At 34.2% G+C, this 18400-nt stretch overlaps 1 protein-coding gene across 1 annotated transcript in view; it reads left to right on the forward strand.

Moving 5' to 3' along the window:
- The window catches only part of LOC118199943 (uncharacterized), a 30073-nt gene extending 14387 nt beyond the window's left edge, over nucleotides 1-15686 (forward strand). Inside the window, exon 3 of the mRNA XM_035371840.2 lies at nucleotides 15258-15686. Coding sequence (XP_035227731.2) covers nucleotides 15258-15478 — 221 coding nt within the window. The 3' untranslated portion in view covers nucleotides 15479-15686. The remainder of the gene's footprint in view (nucleotides 1-15257) is intronic.
- Nucleotides 15687-18400: the final 2714 nt, after the last annotated feature.

Consider the following 18400-nt stretch of genomic DNA (forward strand, 5'->3'; position numbering starts at 1 on the left):
TTTTGAACCGCTTTATTTTCGACCACAATATTTTGTACCACGATATTTTAGAACTGCGATATTTTCTCTTTGCGATGTTTTCTCCCACGATGTTTTGTACCACGACGTTTTCTCCTTGCATTTTCTCCGCGACGTTTTCATCTGCGTTGTTTTCGGCTGTAACCAATATATATATACATATATATATATGTGTGTGTGTGTGCAAGATAAAAATATAAAAGCAAACTTCTAAATTTAATTCACTAAAACCTCTTTTATTTTTATTTCATTTGGAAACTTTATCTCTCTGTCCTAAAAATAGCGCTGTAAATCTAAACTGCCTCATTCAAATTAATCATGCGATCTTAGGTAACCCTTAATGTACATGCCTCTTGACCAATCACCAAATTGTAAACCAAAACTAAAAACTGAAACTTTTCACTTTCTATGAACTGATGCGTCACTTTTGCTTGTGCTTTCCTCTTGGACAGACGCCTTTCTGCAATCGTGTGTGTGCTGCTACTTTCGCTTCTATGGCAATAATATCAAAATTGTAAATGTTCTTTAATGGGAACGAATGGAGTGCCAAGTGAATTGTGGCCACAAAATGGGAATTTAAATAAATAAAAGGAATTTAATCCAGCTCGACTGCTTCTTCTTCAAACGTGGATGGACGCTCTAAGCATCAAGTATCTAAGCAATTAGTATTTCTGCGGATAGTGCTTCCAAAATTTGCGCTATCATTATATATATATATATATATTTATTTATATATATGCCAGTGTACAAAATTTAAGTAACGATTTTTGACTGTAATTCTGCAAAAAATCAACTGAGAGACATGAAATTCAAACTACAGAGGCACAATGTCTTAAGTAGTACGCCACATTGCAAAGACGTTGCAAATTGGTCCGAGAGGCTGCAAAGTGGCCGTGGTAACTTTTACGACGTCTTTACAACGTTGCGAAGACGCAAAATATTTGCCTTTGCATCTTGGAAATTTGTCGACGTTGTGAAACGTCATGATATGACCACTTTTAGACGTGGTCGTGTTAGAATTTTCCTCACAGTTCCTCAGCATTACTTTTAGAATGTAAAGAGACTAAATCTGCCCTTTCAAGAATCTGAGTAGTCTAGATCCGTTTAAATTGCAAAGTAAGTCAGCATAAGATTTACTTTGCAATGTTTCATTACTTTATTTCATCTAAATATATTAATCTAAAGTAGATTCATCTAATGAAATATAAATTTAATATAAATACTTTTGATTTATTAAATTTAATTAGTACTAAAAATACGTGCTAAATTATTGTTTAAAATTTTGTTAAAATAATTAATACTTAAAATATTTTTTATAAATATTATAGCAAAATATTTAAAACTGAAACTAATCTATAAAGTAAGTTATTAAGTTATGCATTTTATATATTTTAAAAAATCATATTTCCGAAATCAATGCAAATCACATGTTATCAGGTTCAATGTTCCTTCTTACTTTCTTTGGGAACATGCACAGACCTGACTTGGAACAGGGAGCTTACTAAAGCTATGTTCAATAAATGTGGGAAGTAGACAGGATACACAGGAAGGGTATACAAAACCCTTTATTTTTCACTCTTTACAATAATTTCCGTACTTCGGAATACAGAGACCAACTACTTGTGGTCTGAACGTAAGAATATAAAAAATATAACTAAACTCTAACTTAAATTTGGAATAATCAACAAGGGCCTACGTGTAAGATTGGCCGGATATTAACAGGAAGCCGTATGTAGTACAGAGAACTGTTAACACTACAATACGTTTAAAATTATCACGAGGATTAAACCTCTGGCCTGGAATGCAAACAGCAACCGAGTAAAACTTCTAAGGCAAGCACCCTGCTTCGACTAACTCCTTCCTCTCTCTCGCTTGGCAAAAAGCCACAACTTAAGTACTTGGCGTTCGCCAGACAAATTTTGCATAAATAAGTTAACGCTGGCCGGAAGTAGAATTTAAGAAGTGATAGTAAAGATTTAAAATAAAATAAACGTTAGTAAAACTTAAGATCCTTACATACTTCCCACCAGAGTTAATGAGTTTGAAACTGAGGTCTAAAACGACTTTGTTGAAAACTTTTAGCTCTAGAATCTAACGCGAGGCCAATCTTTTACAAACATTTCTCACTAGAAACTAGAAATTAAAAAAAAAAAATTGTTTTTACAATAGCAGCTCCATGGACAACCAATTTTTCATCTGTACTGCATCTAAACAGGAGCTTTTATTCAAATCTGGTTCCTTCCAGAGATCTGGAAGGAAAACTAGTTTAATGAAATGTTACACAATGAAATGGCAAGTAACATGCATATTTATATTTCTCTTAACATTCTTATTTCATTCATGACTATTTTAATTATCTCTTCCCGTGCTCTCTGACATGTGTTGTAAAAGAACACCAAACACGAATGTGTTTATGTATACGTGTTCAACACTGCCTCCTACAATCAAAACACTAACGTGTTAAAATTCAACATGACAAGACCTCGTAACACACCCTATCTTCAACTCTAAACCCTGAGGTACTATTCTGAAAGTGGCTAACTCTGAAGTGTAGCGTCAGAGAGCCTAACTACATTCATTCAACCTTTAACACATATTCACCATAATTTGGTCTTTTTACAGTCACACGAATAAAAATTTTTTTTTTTTTTTTTTTTGCATTACTTTCACTTTTACCATATCACAGTATTTCTTAACATTTAAAATAACAGTTCACATTGTATATAAGAACATATTAACATGCCGTTAATTTTACGCATTTTAAAACATACATTAGTAGTACATTGTTAACTTCTATTCTTTTCCAAGCAAGTGCCAATTCTTCTACATTGAAATACTACATTTCAAAAAGTCTTTCAGACTAAAACTTCTTTCTTGCCAGAATGTTTTAAATAAAATTTATACAATAACTTTTACAATATTTAAGTATTTACACATTCCTATTATACATCAACTTTAGTTTTACGCGCGAGTAATTGAAAAACATAATACCAAAATCGGTAATAACTCATTTCTCGCCTTTTTGGCGATAAAGGTAGACCTCACATGAGGTAAAACTTCTTGAAATCTGCCACTTGCAGTAAGAATGAAAGATTAACTTAAGTTTGCAAAGTAACATAAAATTTTACTTATCTTTGTGATATTCGGACATTCTTTTCTGAGCCCAGTCCTGGAAGGTAGCGCAGATTCTGGTTTGATTTATCCTCCTTCTTTTGCGGGCTCGCCCTTCAGTTTCTTCCTCTAGAAGCTTTCTTTTTCCTCCAGTTCGGTCACCCTTGAATACCTTCTTTTTCGCCTCTGCCTGTGGTCTTGGCCGTTTGATGGCAGCTGGTCTTGGCGGAACCGGGACACTTCTTTCTCGTTCCTGCTTGGACCTCTGCTGGCCAGTTGTATCTTTTCCTCGGCCGCTAGTGGCCCTTCCGCAGTTCGGCGACATTTGCTACGGAGAGTCCTGTCCGATGAGTCGATCTTCCGTTTGGGAGCCGGGTTATAGTTGCCGTTATTTCTCCTGGCTTTCTTTGCATTCGTCGTACTTCTCCCTTCATTCTGGGGGTGTTCGTGAGCTCTCTTTTCTGGACGGTGGAACGGCTTCTTTTTCTTGTTACCTTCAATTTTCCAACGGGGAAACTTTCTTTTCAATTGCTTCTGCCTCCTAATGGCTTGTCCTTGTGCTTGACGTTGTTCCACCTCTGGAGCTTGTGCCTGCCGTGTCTGCCGTGCCGGATCCTGCAAAAGATCTTTGAAAATTTGCATTTTATTACGATCATAGTAGGGTTTTGTTTGATCAATGTTTGCGGAGCATGTTTCACCATTTCTGGCTTTTAACACCACTACAGCGTGAGTTATTTTTTCTATGACATATGGTCCTTCAAATCACTCAAGCTACAAGAATATAATCTGGTAATCGTGGAAAAAATTTGGCAGTTTTATCTTCTGGTGCTGAAGAAAGTGAATGCTTAATTTTTAACACTTCATCCCCTACCTTATAAGTTACTCCCCGTCGTTTCATATCATAATAAAGCTTCTGTTTTCTCTGTGCCACTTCAGTATTCTTTTTTGCTTCTTTAATTAATTTTTCTATATCACCCATTTTAAATTCTGGGGCTCTTTGTTGCACATAAAATAATTTATCTAACGGCGTTATAATCTTTCTGCCTAAAAATAACTCAGCAGGAGTTTTGCCCGTTGTATCATGTTTTGCGGTCCTAAGGGCGAAAGCAAATTCATTGACATAGTTATCCCAGCTTTTATGAAAATTTTTAACATAACTACGGATAATTTTCACTATATTTCTATTGACCCGTTCCGCTATATTTGATTGCGGCCGATACGGGACCATTTTTAAATGACGTATGCCCAGTTTTTGGCACATGTCTTCAAATACATTACTTACAAATTGAGGACCATTATCCGATATAACTTTTAGGGGCGCCCCGTATTTTAAAATATATTTATTTAAAATAGAATCAGTAACTAATTTCGCGGAGGCTCGTTTTAAGGGAACAATTTCGGTCAACTTACTAAAATGATCAACCATAACAAGGAGATAACGACTTTTATTTAACTGACTTTTTGGGAAAGGGCCCAATAAATCGATGCCAATTATTTCATTTGGAAATTCGGATTTAATACTATTTAGAAACCCGGCCGGGCGGAAATTAATATAATTAACTGCTTGACATGTTGGGCAGGACTGGACATACGCCCTTGTAAACTTTTGCAGTTCAGGAAAATAGACTGCCTCGCGTACGCGTTGTATAGTTTTTCGAATATCAGCATGAGAAGCTAAAGGGCTGTCACGCAACTCCTGCAGGATATTTAATCTAGGACTAGCTGGGATAACAGGTCGAAATTCGTTGTTGGAATTCGTAGTTTTTGTATAAAATAATAGACCATCTATTAGTTCGTAATGGGCCGCCCTATTTCTTATCGCCACAATATCTTGGTGGCTAAAATTTTCAGGATCCTTTAAATACTCATAAATGCTTCCAAACTCAGGATCCTTACCCAGTTCGGTTATTATAGTTTCTCGGGAATTTATTGTACATGCTGTGAGCATTGCCACCTTTACAGTATTACCTTCTTCATCTATTTTAATTCTGGATAGGGCATCTGCTACGATATTTTCCTTTCCGGGGGTATGCTTGATTACCAGATTATATTCTTGTAGCTTGAGTGCCCATCTTATTAACCTTGGGGATAAGTTTCTCCCTGAGTACAATCTAGTTACCGCCGCATGATCAGAGTACACTGTTATTGGCGCCTTTCCAAAATAGACTCGGAACTTTTGCACTGCTAACAGAACTGCAAGTGCCTCTCTCTCGGTCGCGGAATAGTTTCTTTGTGTTTGATTTAAAGTTCGGCTAAAAAATGCCACGGGCTGCTGATTTTGTGAAAGTACCGCTCCTACCGCATAATCCGAAGCATCCGCGGAAATTTCTAAATTCTCATCCTTTTCAGGAAATTTCAACACAGGGGCTTGCGTTAATGCTTGCTTTAATTTTTCGAACGCACTATTGGCTTCGGCCGTCCACGAGAATCTTGCCTTTTTCCTTTTTAATTTTAACAATGGTTCAGCAATAGCTGCAAAATCTTTTATAAAGGACCTATAATATGAACAAAATCCTAGAAAAGAAGAGAGCTTCTTCGCCGTGTTTGGAGTCGGATACTTTTGTACAGCAATTATTTTTGATTCGTCTGTCTCGATTCCTTTCTGAGATATTTTGTAACCTAAATATTTTAATTCAGGGGCTGCAAATTTGCACTTTTCGACATTAACTTTTAGACTGGCCTCATTTAATAAAGAAAACACCTGTCTTAAATCCTGTACATGTTGGTCCAGATTATCACTAGTAATAATGACATCGTCTAAATAGATAAATGTGAACTTTCCAAGAACAGGCCTTAACACAATGTCCATACATCGCTGAAATGTTGCCGGTGCCCATGAAAGGCCAAACGGCATACGCAAGAATGCATAAGTGCCAGACTTGGTTATAAATGCAGTCTTAGGCACGTCCTCCGGTCTAACCCCTATTTGAAAGCAGTCGTTAAGTCTAAAGTCGTCATATATTTGGTAGACGTTATGTTCCTTAGAATTTCTTCAATAATAGGTAACGGATATACCGGATATTTAGTTATGGAGTTTAATTTACGGTAGTCAATCGCGAATCGCCACCTTTTTGGATGTGTCAATGGATAGTCATTATTTTTCTTACATAAAACCACCGGGCTAGCATAACTACTTGAGATGTGCGTTATGATCTTTTTACGTAGCATATCGGTGATATGCCATTCTATAATTTTTTTCCTTATTCTTATCATACCGGTATGCTTTGTGGCGAACTGGCATTGAATCTCCGGTGTCAATACTATGGTTAGTAACCTGAGTAAATCCTGGAATATCACTAAATAACGAAGCAAATTCACTTACCACTTGTCGGATTCTTCGTTGCTCTTCATTAGGCAGGTGGTCAAGGTTTAACATCGGCGGTTCAGCCTTTTATTCTCGAACTGGTTTCATCGTCAGCTTAAGGGACGCTTCATTAAAATACAGCGTTGCTTGTGCCTCTGAAAGAAAATCTATTCCTAAGATAATATGTGCTTGCAGATTCTTTACTATGAAAAACATAACCTTTACTTGTTCGTCCTTGATACGGATGTATAGCGGTAATTTACCTATGTACTTACATCTTTCTCCTTGCGCAGCTAACACTGTCGTATTATCCGAATTATATATGCGATATTTACGAAAATACTTCCTAAAAAAATCTTCTGCCACACAGGAACACTGCGCGCCTGTATCCAGGAGTGCGGTGGCTGGGATATTATTCACCAACACTTCAATCTTCGGAAGAGTCAAATTTTTCACCATTACTGTATTTAACTTGAAGGAAGAGGGGTTTTCTTGGCCTTTGGATTTCCGCACCCTCCCGTCAGCAGAAATCCGTTTTAGTTTAAATCATTTTTCATTTCCATGCTTTTCTTCTTTTTCCACTGGCCTTGAGACTTTTTTTCTGGATTGCTATTGAACTGTCGGCGGCTGTTTTTGAATGCTCGGGTTTCCTTGCCCACTGATTCGCTTTGCTTCCGTAGCCGTGTGCTTGACTTTGCTGTGGTCTTGGCGCACCAAATTGGTTTCGTTGTTGATATTGGCGTCTTCTTTCAATGTCCGCCGTTCTTCTACTTTCAAACTGGATTGCTAGCTCAAATAATTTTTCCAGTGTAGTCGGATTCCTTAATTCAATAAAGTCTTGCACTTGGGGAAGTAACCTCGGAAAAATCACTTGAATTATCTCAGGATCCGGACGGTTTCCTAACAAGATTTTGAAGACGTGAATTTTTCTTAAAATAAAGCTTGAGAGATTTTCGATTCTTTGCTGATATATGCTGAAAAGTTCCGTTTCTAATTTCGCACGATCCCTTACGACAGGGAAGGCGTTTACTAGGGCAGTCTTGAAATTCTCGTAAGTATAGGTGGGACTTCCTGCTTGACCAAAGAGACTTCTGCCTATACATTTGAACCAGTTAAGCGCTTGGCCCCTCAAAGCGCTGGTAGCTAAGGTAACGTTTTGAAACTCGTGCACGGGGTAGAGCATGAAGTGGTCATCCATTTTTCCCAAAAAACTCGTTACCGGTGAGTTTCCATTAAATGTTGCTTCTGGTTTCATCGAAGCGCTCATGGTCTGGACGATGTAACCAAATCCTTCCAGGGCGGCAGCTGGCATTTCTGGATTCTGAGCCGCTTCTGCAGGCAGCACAGGTTCTTCTTGAAACTCGGCCATGGTTATTCTTCTTCGTTGGGCGCCACTATCAGGTTCAATGTTCCGTCTTACTTTCTTTGGGAACATGCACAGACCTGACTTAAAACAGGGAGCTTACTAAAGCTATGTTCAATAAATGTGGGAAGTAGACAGGATACACAGGAAGGGTATACAAAACCCTTTATTTTTCACTCTTTACAATAATTTCCGTACTTCGGAATACAGAGACCAACTACTTGTGGTCTGAACGTAAGAATATAAAAATATAACTAAACTCTAACTTAAATTTGGAATAATCAACAAGGGCCTACGTGTAAGATTGGCCGGATATTAACAGGAAGCCGTATGTAGTACAGAGAACTGTTAACACTACAATACGTTTAAAATTATCACGAGGATTAAACCTCTGGCCTGGAATGCAAACAGCAACCGAGTAAAACTTCTAAGGCAAGCGGCCTGCTTCGACTAACTCCTTCCTCTCTCTCGCTTGGCAAAAAGCCACAACTTAAGTACTTGGCGTTCGCCAGACAAATTTTGCATAAATAAGTTAACGCTTTTAATTCTGGCCGAAAGTAGAAAATAAGAAGTGATAGTAAAGATTTAAAATAAAATAAACGTTAGTAAAACTTAAGATCCTTACAATGTTAGCAATTATTTCACTACAGAAATATGTCTTTATTTAATATTTTTGAAGTAAGGACGAATTTATTTGAATTAATATGGTGACATAATATTAATATGGTGACAATTTTCGCGAATATATGATTGTACGTGAAGATGTACAAAAGTACGAAATTCATTACCTATAAAAATTCTGATGAACTGTTTGTTATGTTTTTATGTTTTTGTCCATCTCCATGCATTCAAAAATGTTTGTTTTAATCCTATACGGTACACTCAGGATTTGGCGACATTGTCATTACATATGTTTTAGCAAGCCCGATAAATATTGTTTTTTAAATATAATCTTGTGAACATTGTTTATAATTCTATTCAGTTGAAATAATTCTTCTAGGCCATTTAAAAAGATTCTATTAAATTATCAGAAGAACCTTCGAAAGGTTTAATGCAGTCGTATAAATCGCTGAAAGTTACACTGCATTGCACTTCAACCGATGACAGTTCATGTACATTATTTACTGTATGCTACGTATATAAACGAACATCTTTTGTCTGGAAGCCTCTAAATTTAGGAAAAATCATCGTGAGCACAAATGCGAAATTTATGCTTATTTTGTTTCTGAATATCTGCTCTACAAGAAGACACTCAAAATTTTGAATACATCAGTTAAGAAAATATCGTATGCAAGGTGCTAATCATAAATATAGTGTTTTATTTTGGTGTTTTATTTGTTTCCGGTGATTAAAAAGTTATATGGTGGTATTCTCCAATATTATGGGGTTCCAGCGGTGGTGGATACCCTGATTAGTGTTATGCTTCGGTTATAACGTCCTAAGTGCTATATCGTGTATCATTCATATTAATCTATTATTGTGTTCATATTGAAAGGTTGGTTCTCACAAATATAAATTCATATAAAACCAAAAATAACATAGAACGGTAAGGTACTTTCTGGTTTTGCGGAAAATGCAATCAATGCAGAAACAACAACAATTCAAACTGTTATGGTATGTTCATTATTTTCAAAATACAAAGAAATTATTGGACTGGTACCAGTACTTAATATGACTGCTGAAGATCAATTAAATATATATAATAACAAGAAGCAATACATTAAAATTAATAATAATGCACATTCTATACTATGTTGTCTTTTGTATAGTATGCAGAAAAGATTAATGATTTTAAACAGTGTGTGAAATGTATGATCGAAAAAATAGTGTTAAGGAAACATTATCATTTCTATGAAATATTGTAATCTATAATTATGTGATATTTAATTGTGTAATATTAAAAAAACATAAATATTTTTTATTCATTACAAATTGCAGTTTTATTACTTTTCGTTTGATATCTATACTTCCAAACACTGTGTAATTCGCATTTTTTTAAATATTGCCGTTATGTATGTTTATTAGATTATCTCAATAAATGAATATTAGAAATTAGGTTTTATTTTTTACTAAATTTAAGTATATTCTATTGCCATTGTGTATGTTTATTAGATTATCTCAATAAATGAATGTTGGAAATTAGGTTTTATTTTTTATTAAATAAGTATATTCTGTTTTCTTAGCTTACTTTTTATGTGCTTGTGATAACACAGAAATCCATAACAAATAGAAGTAAAAAGTTTCATCGCGTGCTATTTAATAAAGAGCTTACTGTGACGTACTTAGCTTACTATCGTATACTATATTATTTAAACTTTTTCTGTACAGTAACAAAAGGAAAGTTATTGATTATAAAAAGTGCATGAAATAATCATTGTAATCTTCTACTATTCTAAAACGTAGAATCTAAAAATAAGTAAATACATTAACATATGATCGAAAAAAATGGTGTTCAGAAACATCAGCATTACTAGTAAATACTGCAATCCATAATTATTGCACTTTTAATTGCTTACTATTTAAAAAACACTTTTTTTTATTAATTGGAAATTTTAGTTCTTTAGCTTCCATCTGCTATTTATACTTTCAAACACTACTAGTTCATGTTTTTTCTTAAATAGTGCTGTCCTGTATGCTGTTTGTTAGGTTATTATTTCATTTTAGATAAGAATATGAGAAGTTTTTTTTGGTTATTAGATTTAGGTATATTTTTGTACGAAATATTTTTGATCACATTTATTAACTATTTTATACAGTCTTTCATTTGCATACCTTGGAGATATGGAAGTAAATGGCTATATTTTTTACCATGAAACGCGAATAAATTTTTACTTGAGTTCAAGTAAAATACTGATTATGTTACATTAAGAGCCGCTTCCTAATTTATCATGACAGGGGCAATTTTCAATGTCTCTGAGATTTAACAGAAATAAATGGGATAATGCTGTTATCAGAAAAGCTCTTTATTTAAGCCACATATATATCTTTACTTTTATTTATGTCTGATTGAGTTTTATTTATTTAAAACCTACTATTAATGTTGAACCAATTTTATAACTTCTCTCACTTCAATAATCGTCTTAGAATTTAAATTATTTAAAAAATATAGTTTGAAGTACTGAAAATAATTGAAGCTTTTATTAATTATGCATATTTAGTCTAAAGAGAAAAAATTGTATTATCTTCTAGTTTTCAGGAAATGATAAAATATTTAAACTTTAGAAAAATGCAAGGAATACAAAATTTTAAAAATGAAGAAAAATATATTAATTATTACGCTTATTTTTCTGCATAAATCAATGTGAAACACAAGGACATAATAACGATCTTTTCACAACTGTTGCAAAAAGGTAGAATTTTGCGAACATTTAGGCGTCGTTAAGACGTGATACGATGCTTTCACAATCAAAATATCACCTGCGAAAGACGCAATAACGACGTATATGCGACAAAAACCTCATCTGCAAACACGTAATAAAGACGACTTTGCAACGGTTGCAAAACAGTGGAGTTTCGCGGACATCTGGGCGTCTTGAAGACGACAACATTTTTGAAACATGACTCGCGACCAATTTGCAATGTCGTTACGACGTTGCCGTTCTTTTTTAGGGTAGTACTTGAAATATAAGAAAAGCATAATAGCCAAAACTGTATGAATAGGAAGCATGCAGTACGGAAAGAATAGGAAAATGCTTTATACACAGAATGGCTTTGGTACGAAACACTGTCTGGTAAAGAGGAAGAACAAAAAATTAAAGTCTTAGTAAGAAATATGATCTTCCCTAATTGCAATGGTTGCCGTTAGACCTTCTATCGATACTCAGTGCCAGTTTATTCAACAGGTCTTGGGTTACGATTTCCATTTATCAAGGAGCATCTGTGTGAATCATCTGATGTTCACCAGAGGGTAAGATGGTACTGCTAGGTATTTCCTTAAAGTATCCCACACGTGTTCAATGAGTAAATTGGGGAAGTACGCTGGCCAATGCATTCTGAGGATACCTTCACTTTCTAGGAGCTCTTTAACAGCATGAGTCCTGTGTGGGCATGCATTGTCTTCTCTAAAAACAAAACGGAGATCAATAACAAACTGGAAAATACACACGTGGAGGAGAATAACTTTATTCCAGTAACGATCTCCGGTAAGTGAACATCTGTCCAAAATGTGAAGCTCTGTCTGGCCGTTCATCATAATGTCTCCCCATGCAAACACGCCAGGACCATCCCAGCGATCTCTTTTACTGATGTTAGTGGAATGAAAGCGTGTCCCTACTTCTCTCCATATCAAATGAAGCGAGAATCGTCTGTAAGACTGAAACGACACTCATTGATTAAGAGGACGTAACTCCACTGATGAAAAGGACTAATATGTTATTAGCTGGAATTTTATTTTACTGCGATTGTATAAAAGTTAGATGTCATTATCTTTCTCCTGGACACTATGGGAATTCTGCACTCTATTTTATTTATACTAGAAGTGCTTTGATGCCTTTTATCGAGGTCTAAAGAAATAAGATGCATAGTGAAGTTTTCAGAATTCCCATAAATAGTACTATATTAAAAATAATCAGGCACACAGAATAAATACTAAAGCTATTTATTTTCCAAAATAAAATGCATTGAACCATCGTGGCAAAAATGATTGCCTCGACCCTTCGAAAGATGCTTCCACTCAATTTCATTCCAGTAGGTGTCTACCAAGATTTCTTTCCATTCCTAGATTAAAATTATTTCAGAGGGTTTTTAGAAGAAAGAATTCTCATTTGGAAAGAGTTAGATTATCTAGGTCATCTCAAAAGTGCTTTATTTGATTGAAATGAGTATTTAGAGCAAGCCAATCTAACTTTCGTATTTTCAAATCAGATCTCGGCAGATATGGAAGCATAGCATACCGCCAAATCATATTGAACGAAACAAAGATTTATTCCTAAGTATTAGATAGCTTTCAGGAAATTTAATGAAAAACAATGAAATGATTTAGTCTTTTCTAATCAGAAATAAGCCCAGGCCATTTCATATCCCCTCCCAAATAGCTGGTACAATACAGAGAAAATGCGTTGCCAAAGAAATTCCTATGTCGGGCGACGGCAAAACAAAAAATTAAAAAGTCTTAGTAAGGAATATGATCTTCTCTAATTGCAATTGTTTCCGTTATACCCTCTATCGATACTCAGCGCCAGTTTATTCAACAGCTCTTGGGTTACGATTTCTATTTATCAACATACATTTTGGTTACATATATATACATACATTTTAGTTAGTTTTGATCAGCTGCAGGTCAAAACTAACCAAAATGTATATATTAAGAAGATATTTCGAGTCATTGGTATTTTCATTTTAAAACAGTCTTTCTTGGTGAATAATAGATAAATTTTATTAAAAAAATAATTAAAATACGCTTTAAATATTACTACTTATATAAAATTATACTTATAATTCTAATTATTAGGAAAACAAACATAACTGAATGAACTTTTATTTTTCTTTTTCGATATCAATGGCTGTCTTATTATTATTATCTCTTATTATTAATGGCTCTGCTGAATTTACGAGTTGTCTTAAGACGAATCCAAGCACCTGAACTTTCGGTAGTTAAGTTACCTTTTCTAACTTAAAATAAATTTCCCGTGTGAAAATATTTGTTTGCATTTAGAAGTTGAATCAAATTCGAACAAGACGGCATTTATTTTTTGGAATTATGGATTACAGATCAAAGTTGCGAAACTTATCGATTTTCCTTGAAATTATGCTACAATTTTTTATTTTTTAAAGATAAAAATGCATGTTCATTCCTGCGACTATTTAAGGAAATAAAAGTGTTATTACAATTATTTATTTTAGGTTTATTTTGTATAATTTTTTGTGCTCTTTAAGTGCTGGCTTCATATTTATGTTTTATAACTTATTTTTACAGTCGTATATTGTACTTTATTTTCGGAACTCAAATGATCACATGAAATTATGGAATGGATCTCTCGGTGGGCTGCGGATCATAGGTTGCAGAGGCCTTCTCTATATCAAAGACCTTGAATAAGAAAATAATCTGATTTAAAAACTTTAAAGCGTATAATTCATCGCTCAGTGTAACCACTTCCACTATTTTGTAATCCATGATGCAGTACGCTAAATACTACTCCATTGGTCTTGCGAATACAGAGATGGTGTGCAACCAATCAAACACGTTATCCAATATTATGCTCAAGAATTATAGTTTTAGAATATAATGAGTAATGCTGAGGAATATCGATTTTGTTTTAGGTTAGTCACTAAGCATGTTCTCTCTGATTCTTCAAATTATGCTACCTTTCATGTCAGTATTTTGCTCTTATGATGTCAACAAGGATCTTCAAATGACTTCCACTACAGTTGATTGCGGAAAATCTAGCATATCGCATCAGTTGTGTTTACAAGTTCACCTATATTTGCAAATTCCGAAGTGTCCAATTTCTTTTGAATATAATACATACTTCTAAAAGGGTGATGGATTTATTTCACTTGGCGAAATTTTTACCAAGAAGTAGAATAATGTTATTAAAATTAATAAGGACTGTGTTAAGTTTCAAAATCGATAGTCATGGATGAACCCTTTAAATTATTGACTGACTTCTAGCTCGATAAAGATATGTAGATTCTGATACTAGCTGTATTCAAAATCTATCTAAATGACAGAAATGTAGTGATCAAATTACAATAAACATTTCCGTAAATACCATAGGGTATTCTTCCAGTGGATTCCATCGCGTGTAGATATTTATGGAAATTAAACTGCGCATAGTTTGGATAAAGAGGGTAGTCTTAATGATACACCAGACTTTGGTGCCCTTTCTTTTGCGTAACTTGTTCGAGGTGAGACTCGAGATCAGTTCGTCTTAGAGACCCGATCATGACTGGTATGCTAACAAACAGTCTGATGTCGCTGTTCTTGAGGCGAACAGAAGAGAGATGCAAAATGCGTCAGCCAGATTCCACACTGGGCATCTATGTCAAGATGTAGCCCTTTTCTGGAGCCAAAGTTTATCTTGAATGCTCTAAGTCTAGCTTTTCACATATCCTTTACTTCGTATATTCTTTTCATGCATCGACTACTTTAAAGGCCAGGTATAGTCCAGCCAGGAACTAATTCTGTATCATCTCAGGTTTCACGAACTCATAGATATGATGATGTTATTGTCAGACAAGGGAGAAAGTCATAACACAAACAAAATATTATACTTCATAATGTTTCTGCGTATTATCCTGAGTAATTGTACTATCCCGCTAAATCTCCAAATTTATAAAAATATGTTCTGTTATAAAAATATGTTCATAAATAACAAAATTTATAAAAAAAATGTTATAAGGTGACGGAAAGATATATTTTTATAGTATTCTGAGTAATAACGCTTTTGGTAATAGATAATTTTTCGCTATTGCTTTAATACTTTAAGTAAATTTCTCATATTCTCGTTTTGTTTTCCTTAGAAACAATTCCACATTTTATTCCTGGTTCTCTAAGTGGTGAAGTGACATCAGAAAGCACTGATGCTGACATTTATGATCAGATTTCACCTTCAAGAGATACAACGACACCCACGTCGAGAATCAACTCGATCAAAAGAACAAGATACTTGCATAGTTCTGAAAGCCCATCGACCCTCGAAGCAGTACTGAGTGCACCACCTCCATTTCATAAAAGTTGGTAGTATAAAATAGGTTCTCATCATGACAAAACTGCCTTTCATGAAAACCAAAGAAAGCTGATGATTCTTGCACTACATGAAAATTAAATTATTTTTCTTCATCTTTAAACGATAAACATTCCATTGAAAAGTGTTTGTGTACATTTTGTGTTATTAAACATCTGAATCAATTTGAAAATACTTTTGAATTTTTTTCTGTCAACCCGAAATCAAATGATAGTCTAAGTGTTTGATTTTATTATTCAAGTAAATTCATATTTTAACTTACTATATTGCAAATTACCTAGCAAAAGTAATTTGCTTGGACTTATTATTAATCAAGTAATAATAACATGTATTGCATGTATAGAACTGAGAAAGAAATAATAACTACGCAAAAATATTTTTTAGTTCGTTTGTCTTCCAGGTGGCTCTGTGAATTAAGCGTATAATAAGAAATTAACAAAATAATAATAATAATAATAATAATAATAAAACAAAATTTATGGAACTAACTGAAAGTGTAATCGTACTATAACCTTTTGCGCTAATTGAGTTAAGTAGCAGTTCGAAGCATAAAAAAACTGCGAATTAAAATTGTGCATTGGTGATGATTACGATCCTGGAGACGCTGAAGTGTTGTTTTTAAAGGAAATAATAAATTATTTTTGTAATGTAAGTTATTTAAAAAACAAAGAAGGAAATTTTGAGAAATTTTATTTCATATGCAAATAAGTATATTAATAATTGTTAGAATTTAATATTGCAGTATGTTGGTTTCAAATATAAAGGCTCAGTTCGTCTCAAGCAACTAACAAACGATCTTCCTTCATTAACAGAAAATTAGTCTACGAACACTGATTGAATCAGCCTGATGTAACGAATGTTATGCCCATTAAAATTCGTAACTGAGCTTTTTCATATGAAATTGTTGCAAAAATATGATATTTTTTCCTTTTCAATCTATGGATATTCGAAATGGAAAACACTCGCCCATTAACTCATTCACTGAGCTGGTTGGTTTGAGTTTATTAAACTGGATTTTAATATGTCTGATACAAAATTAAATCTTAACATAAGAGCAAAAAATAATCATTTATCAGAAATGATGCCATGCTATTTAACTCTCAGAGGATTTGCCATTTGTCACACCAAATGAAACAAGGACAATAATTGATCTTCATGCAGCTTGGTACATACATAACATAAAATCCTTAATTATTTTTTTAATTAACACTGTAGTCCCGGACTGGGGAATTTGAAAGCATTTATTTATGGCTTTGTTTTATTTTTAATAATATATTTAAATACTATGTTTTAAAATGTAATTAATTATAATAATACATGCAGTTAATAATTATAAACATTATTAGTTGCAATATTTACGTAGTTAACAGAATATTTTTAACCCCTTGAATTTCAGCTCAGCGAAATTAATTTTGTTCTACAGTGGTAAGCACTCAATTAAAAACTGGTCTAAAAATGTTCACTTAAGTTTTAAATGTAGTTACTTTCTCTGGCTGACAATGCATTTCCTCTCTCTACGAAGTAGGAAGCCGAATGTATTAAATCGTATCCCTGTGGTATCGACGCCCAAATAACTTCTAAAGCATTCGCATTTACCACTGAGTGACATTCACAAGTCATTTGAAAACTTGTATCTTTCTTGTAAACCGATAAATAACATAGGCTGAGCAGTGCAAGAGAAAAGAGCTCGTATATAGATAAAAAATGTTTGAATATTAAGCAACTAAATTATAGACATAAGTTGTAGAGTTATTAGCATTTTTAGAAGTCGGAGAGATGAAAAATTAGCAACCGCCTTCGCCGGGAATCGAACCACGGACCTCTGGAATACCGGCCCAGCGTGCTACCGTTACACTACGAAGACACGCTAGGGAAGTGGGAGAAATACCTTATATACTCCCCTTTTCAGAGGGCGACTAGGGTTTTAGGGGACCTAGTCGCCAAATCCTGGGTGCGGAGAATCATCATCCACAACCCTTTTAGTTCGAGCACCACTTGTAGAGTCATTAGAATTTTTGGAAGTCTGAGAGATGAAAAATTAGCAACCGCCTTCGCCGGGAATCGAACCACGGACAAAGAATCTCTAAGGAGAAGAATGAAAGCTTCCATAGACGCAATGTAAACCTGTTTCGCCTCTGCGCCGCTGTACCGAAGAGCCACGGCTATGCAGTGAAACACCAGCGCAGGGTGAAATTTAAACAGCGCAGTTCGAGGAGATAGTAAATTTTTTACTTTGAAATAACTCAAAATGTTTTATTTTCATACATTTCTGGAGTTTTATGAGCAAAATATGTTAGTTGGAATTTTGGGGCGAATTATAGAAATCCTGTCCAATTTTTACTTTCAATTTAAGCAGCGAGCCGTACGAAGACAAAATTTAAATGAAATAAATTTCTTAATTCTTTTCTTCTGTAAACTTAAAAAGGGGGGAAAACACATGCCATACAAAACGTAATAAATTTTTATGGATCCATAGTTAAAATTTTACAGTGAAATTTTAAAAGCAAAATTTGCAATAACTAACTGAAGAAGAAAAAAATATTTAAAGACAATTAAAGGCACACCTAAATAAATTGAAAACACTGAAATACATTACAATTATCCGACAACAACTTTAAAAACAAATTACCATGAAAACGTTTAGACAATTATTTGGAATGACCATTGTGAAAACCAAGAGCAAAGTTTTCACCCAATAGCCAAAACCATTTCACTTACAGCATTATATTTAAAAAGTCTTTAAAAGAATTTCACATAGCTAAAACCAAGTACCTCTGACTACAACAACAAAGAACGTTTTCGAACAACGTGGTAAAAGATTGCTAACATGGCCGACGGCATGCTGCATTCTTTGATGCTGCTTTGTTGCCTCCTGATGTTATTTCGCACATGCGCAGTGAGGTACGGAGGGTGGATAGC

This window comes from Stegodyphus dumicola, chromosome 9 (genome assembly GCF_044657685.1).
Source record: "Stegodyphus dumicola isolate Sdum_Otavi_A_Nest chromosome 9, ASM4465768v1".
NCBI lineage: Eukaryota > Metazoa > Arthropoda > Arachnida > Araneae > Eresidae > Stegodyphus > Stegodyphus dumicola.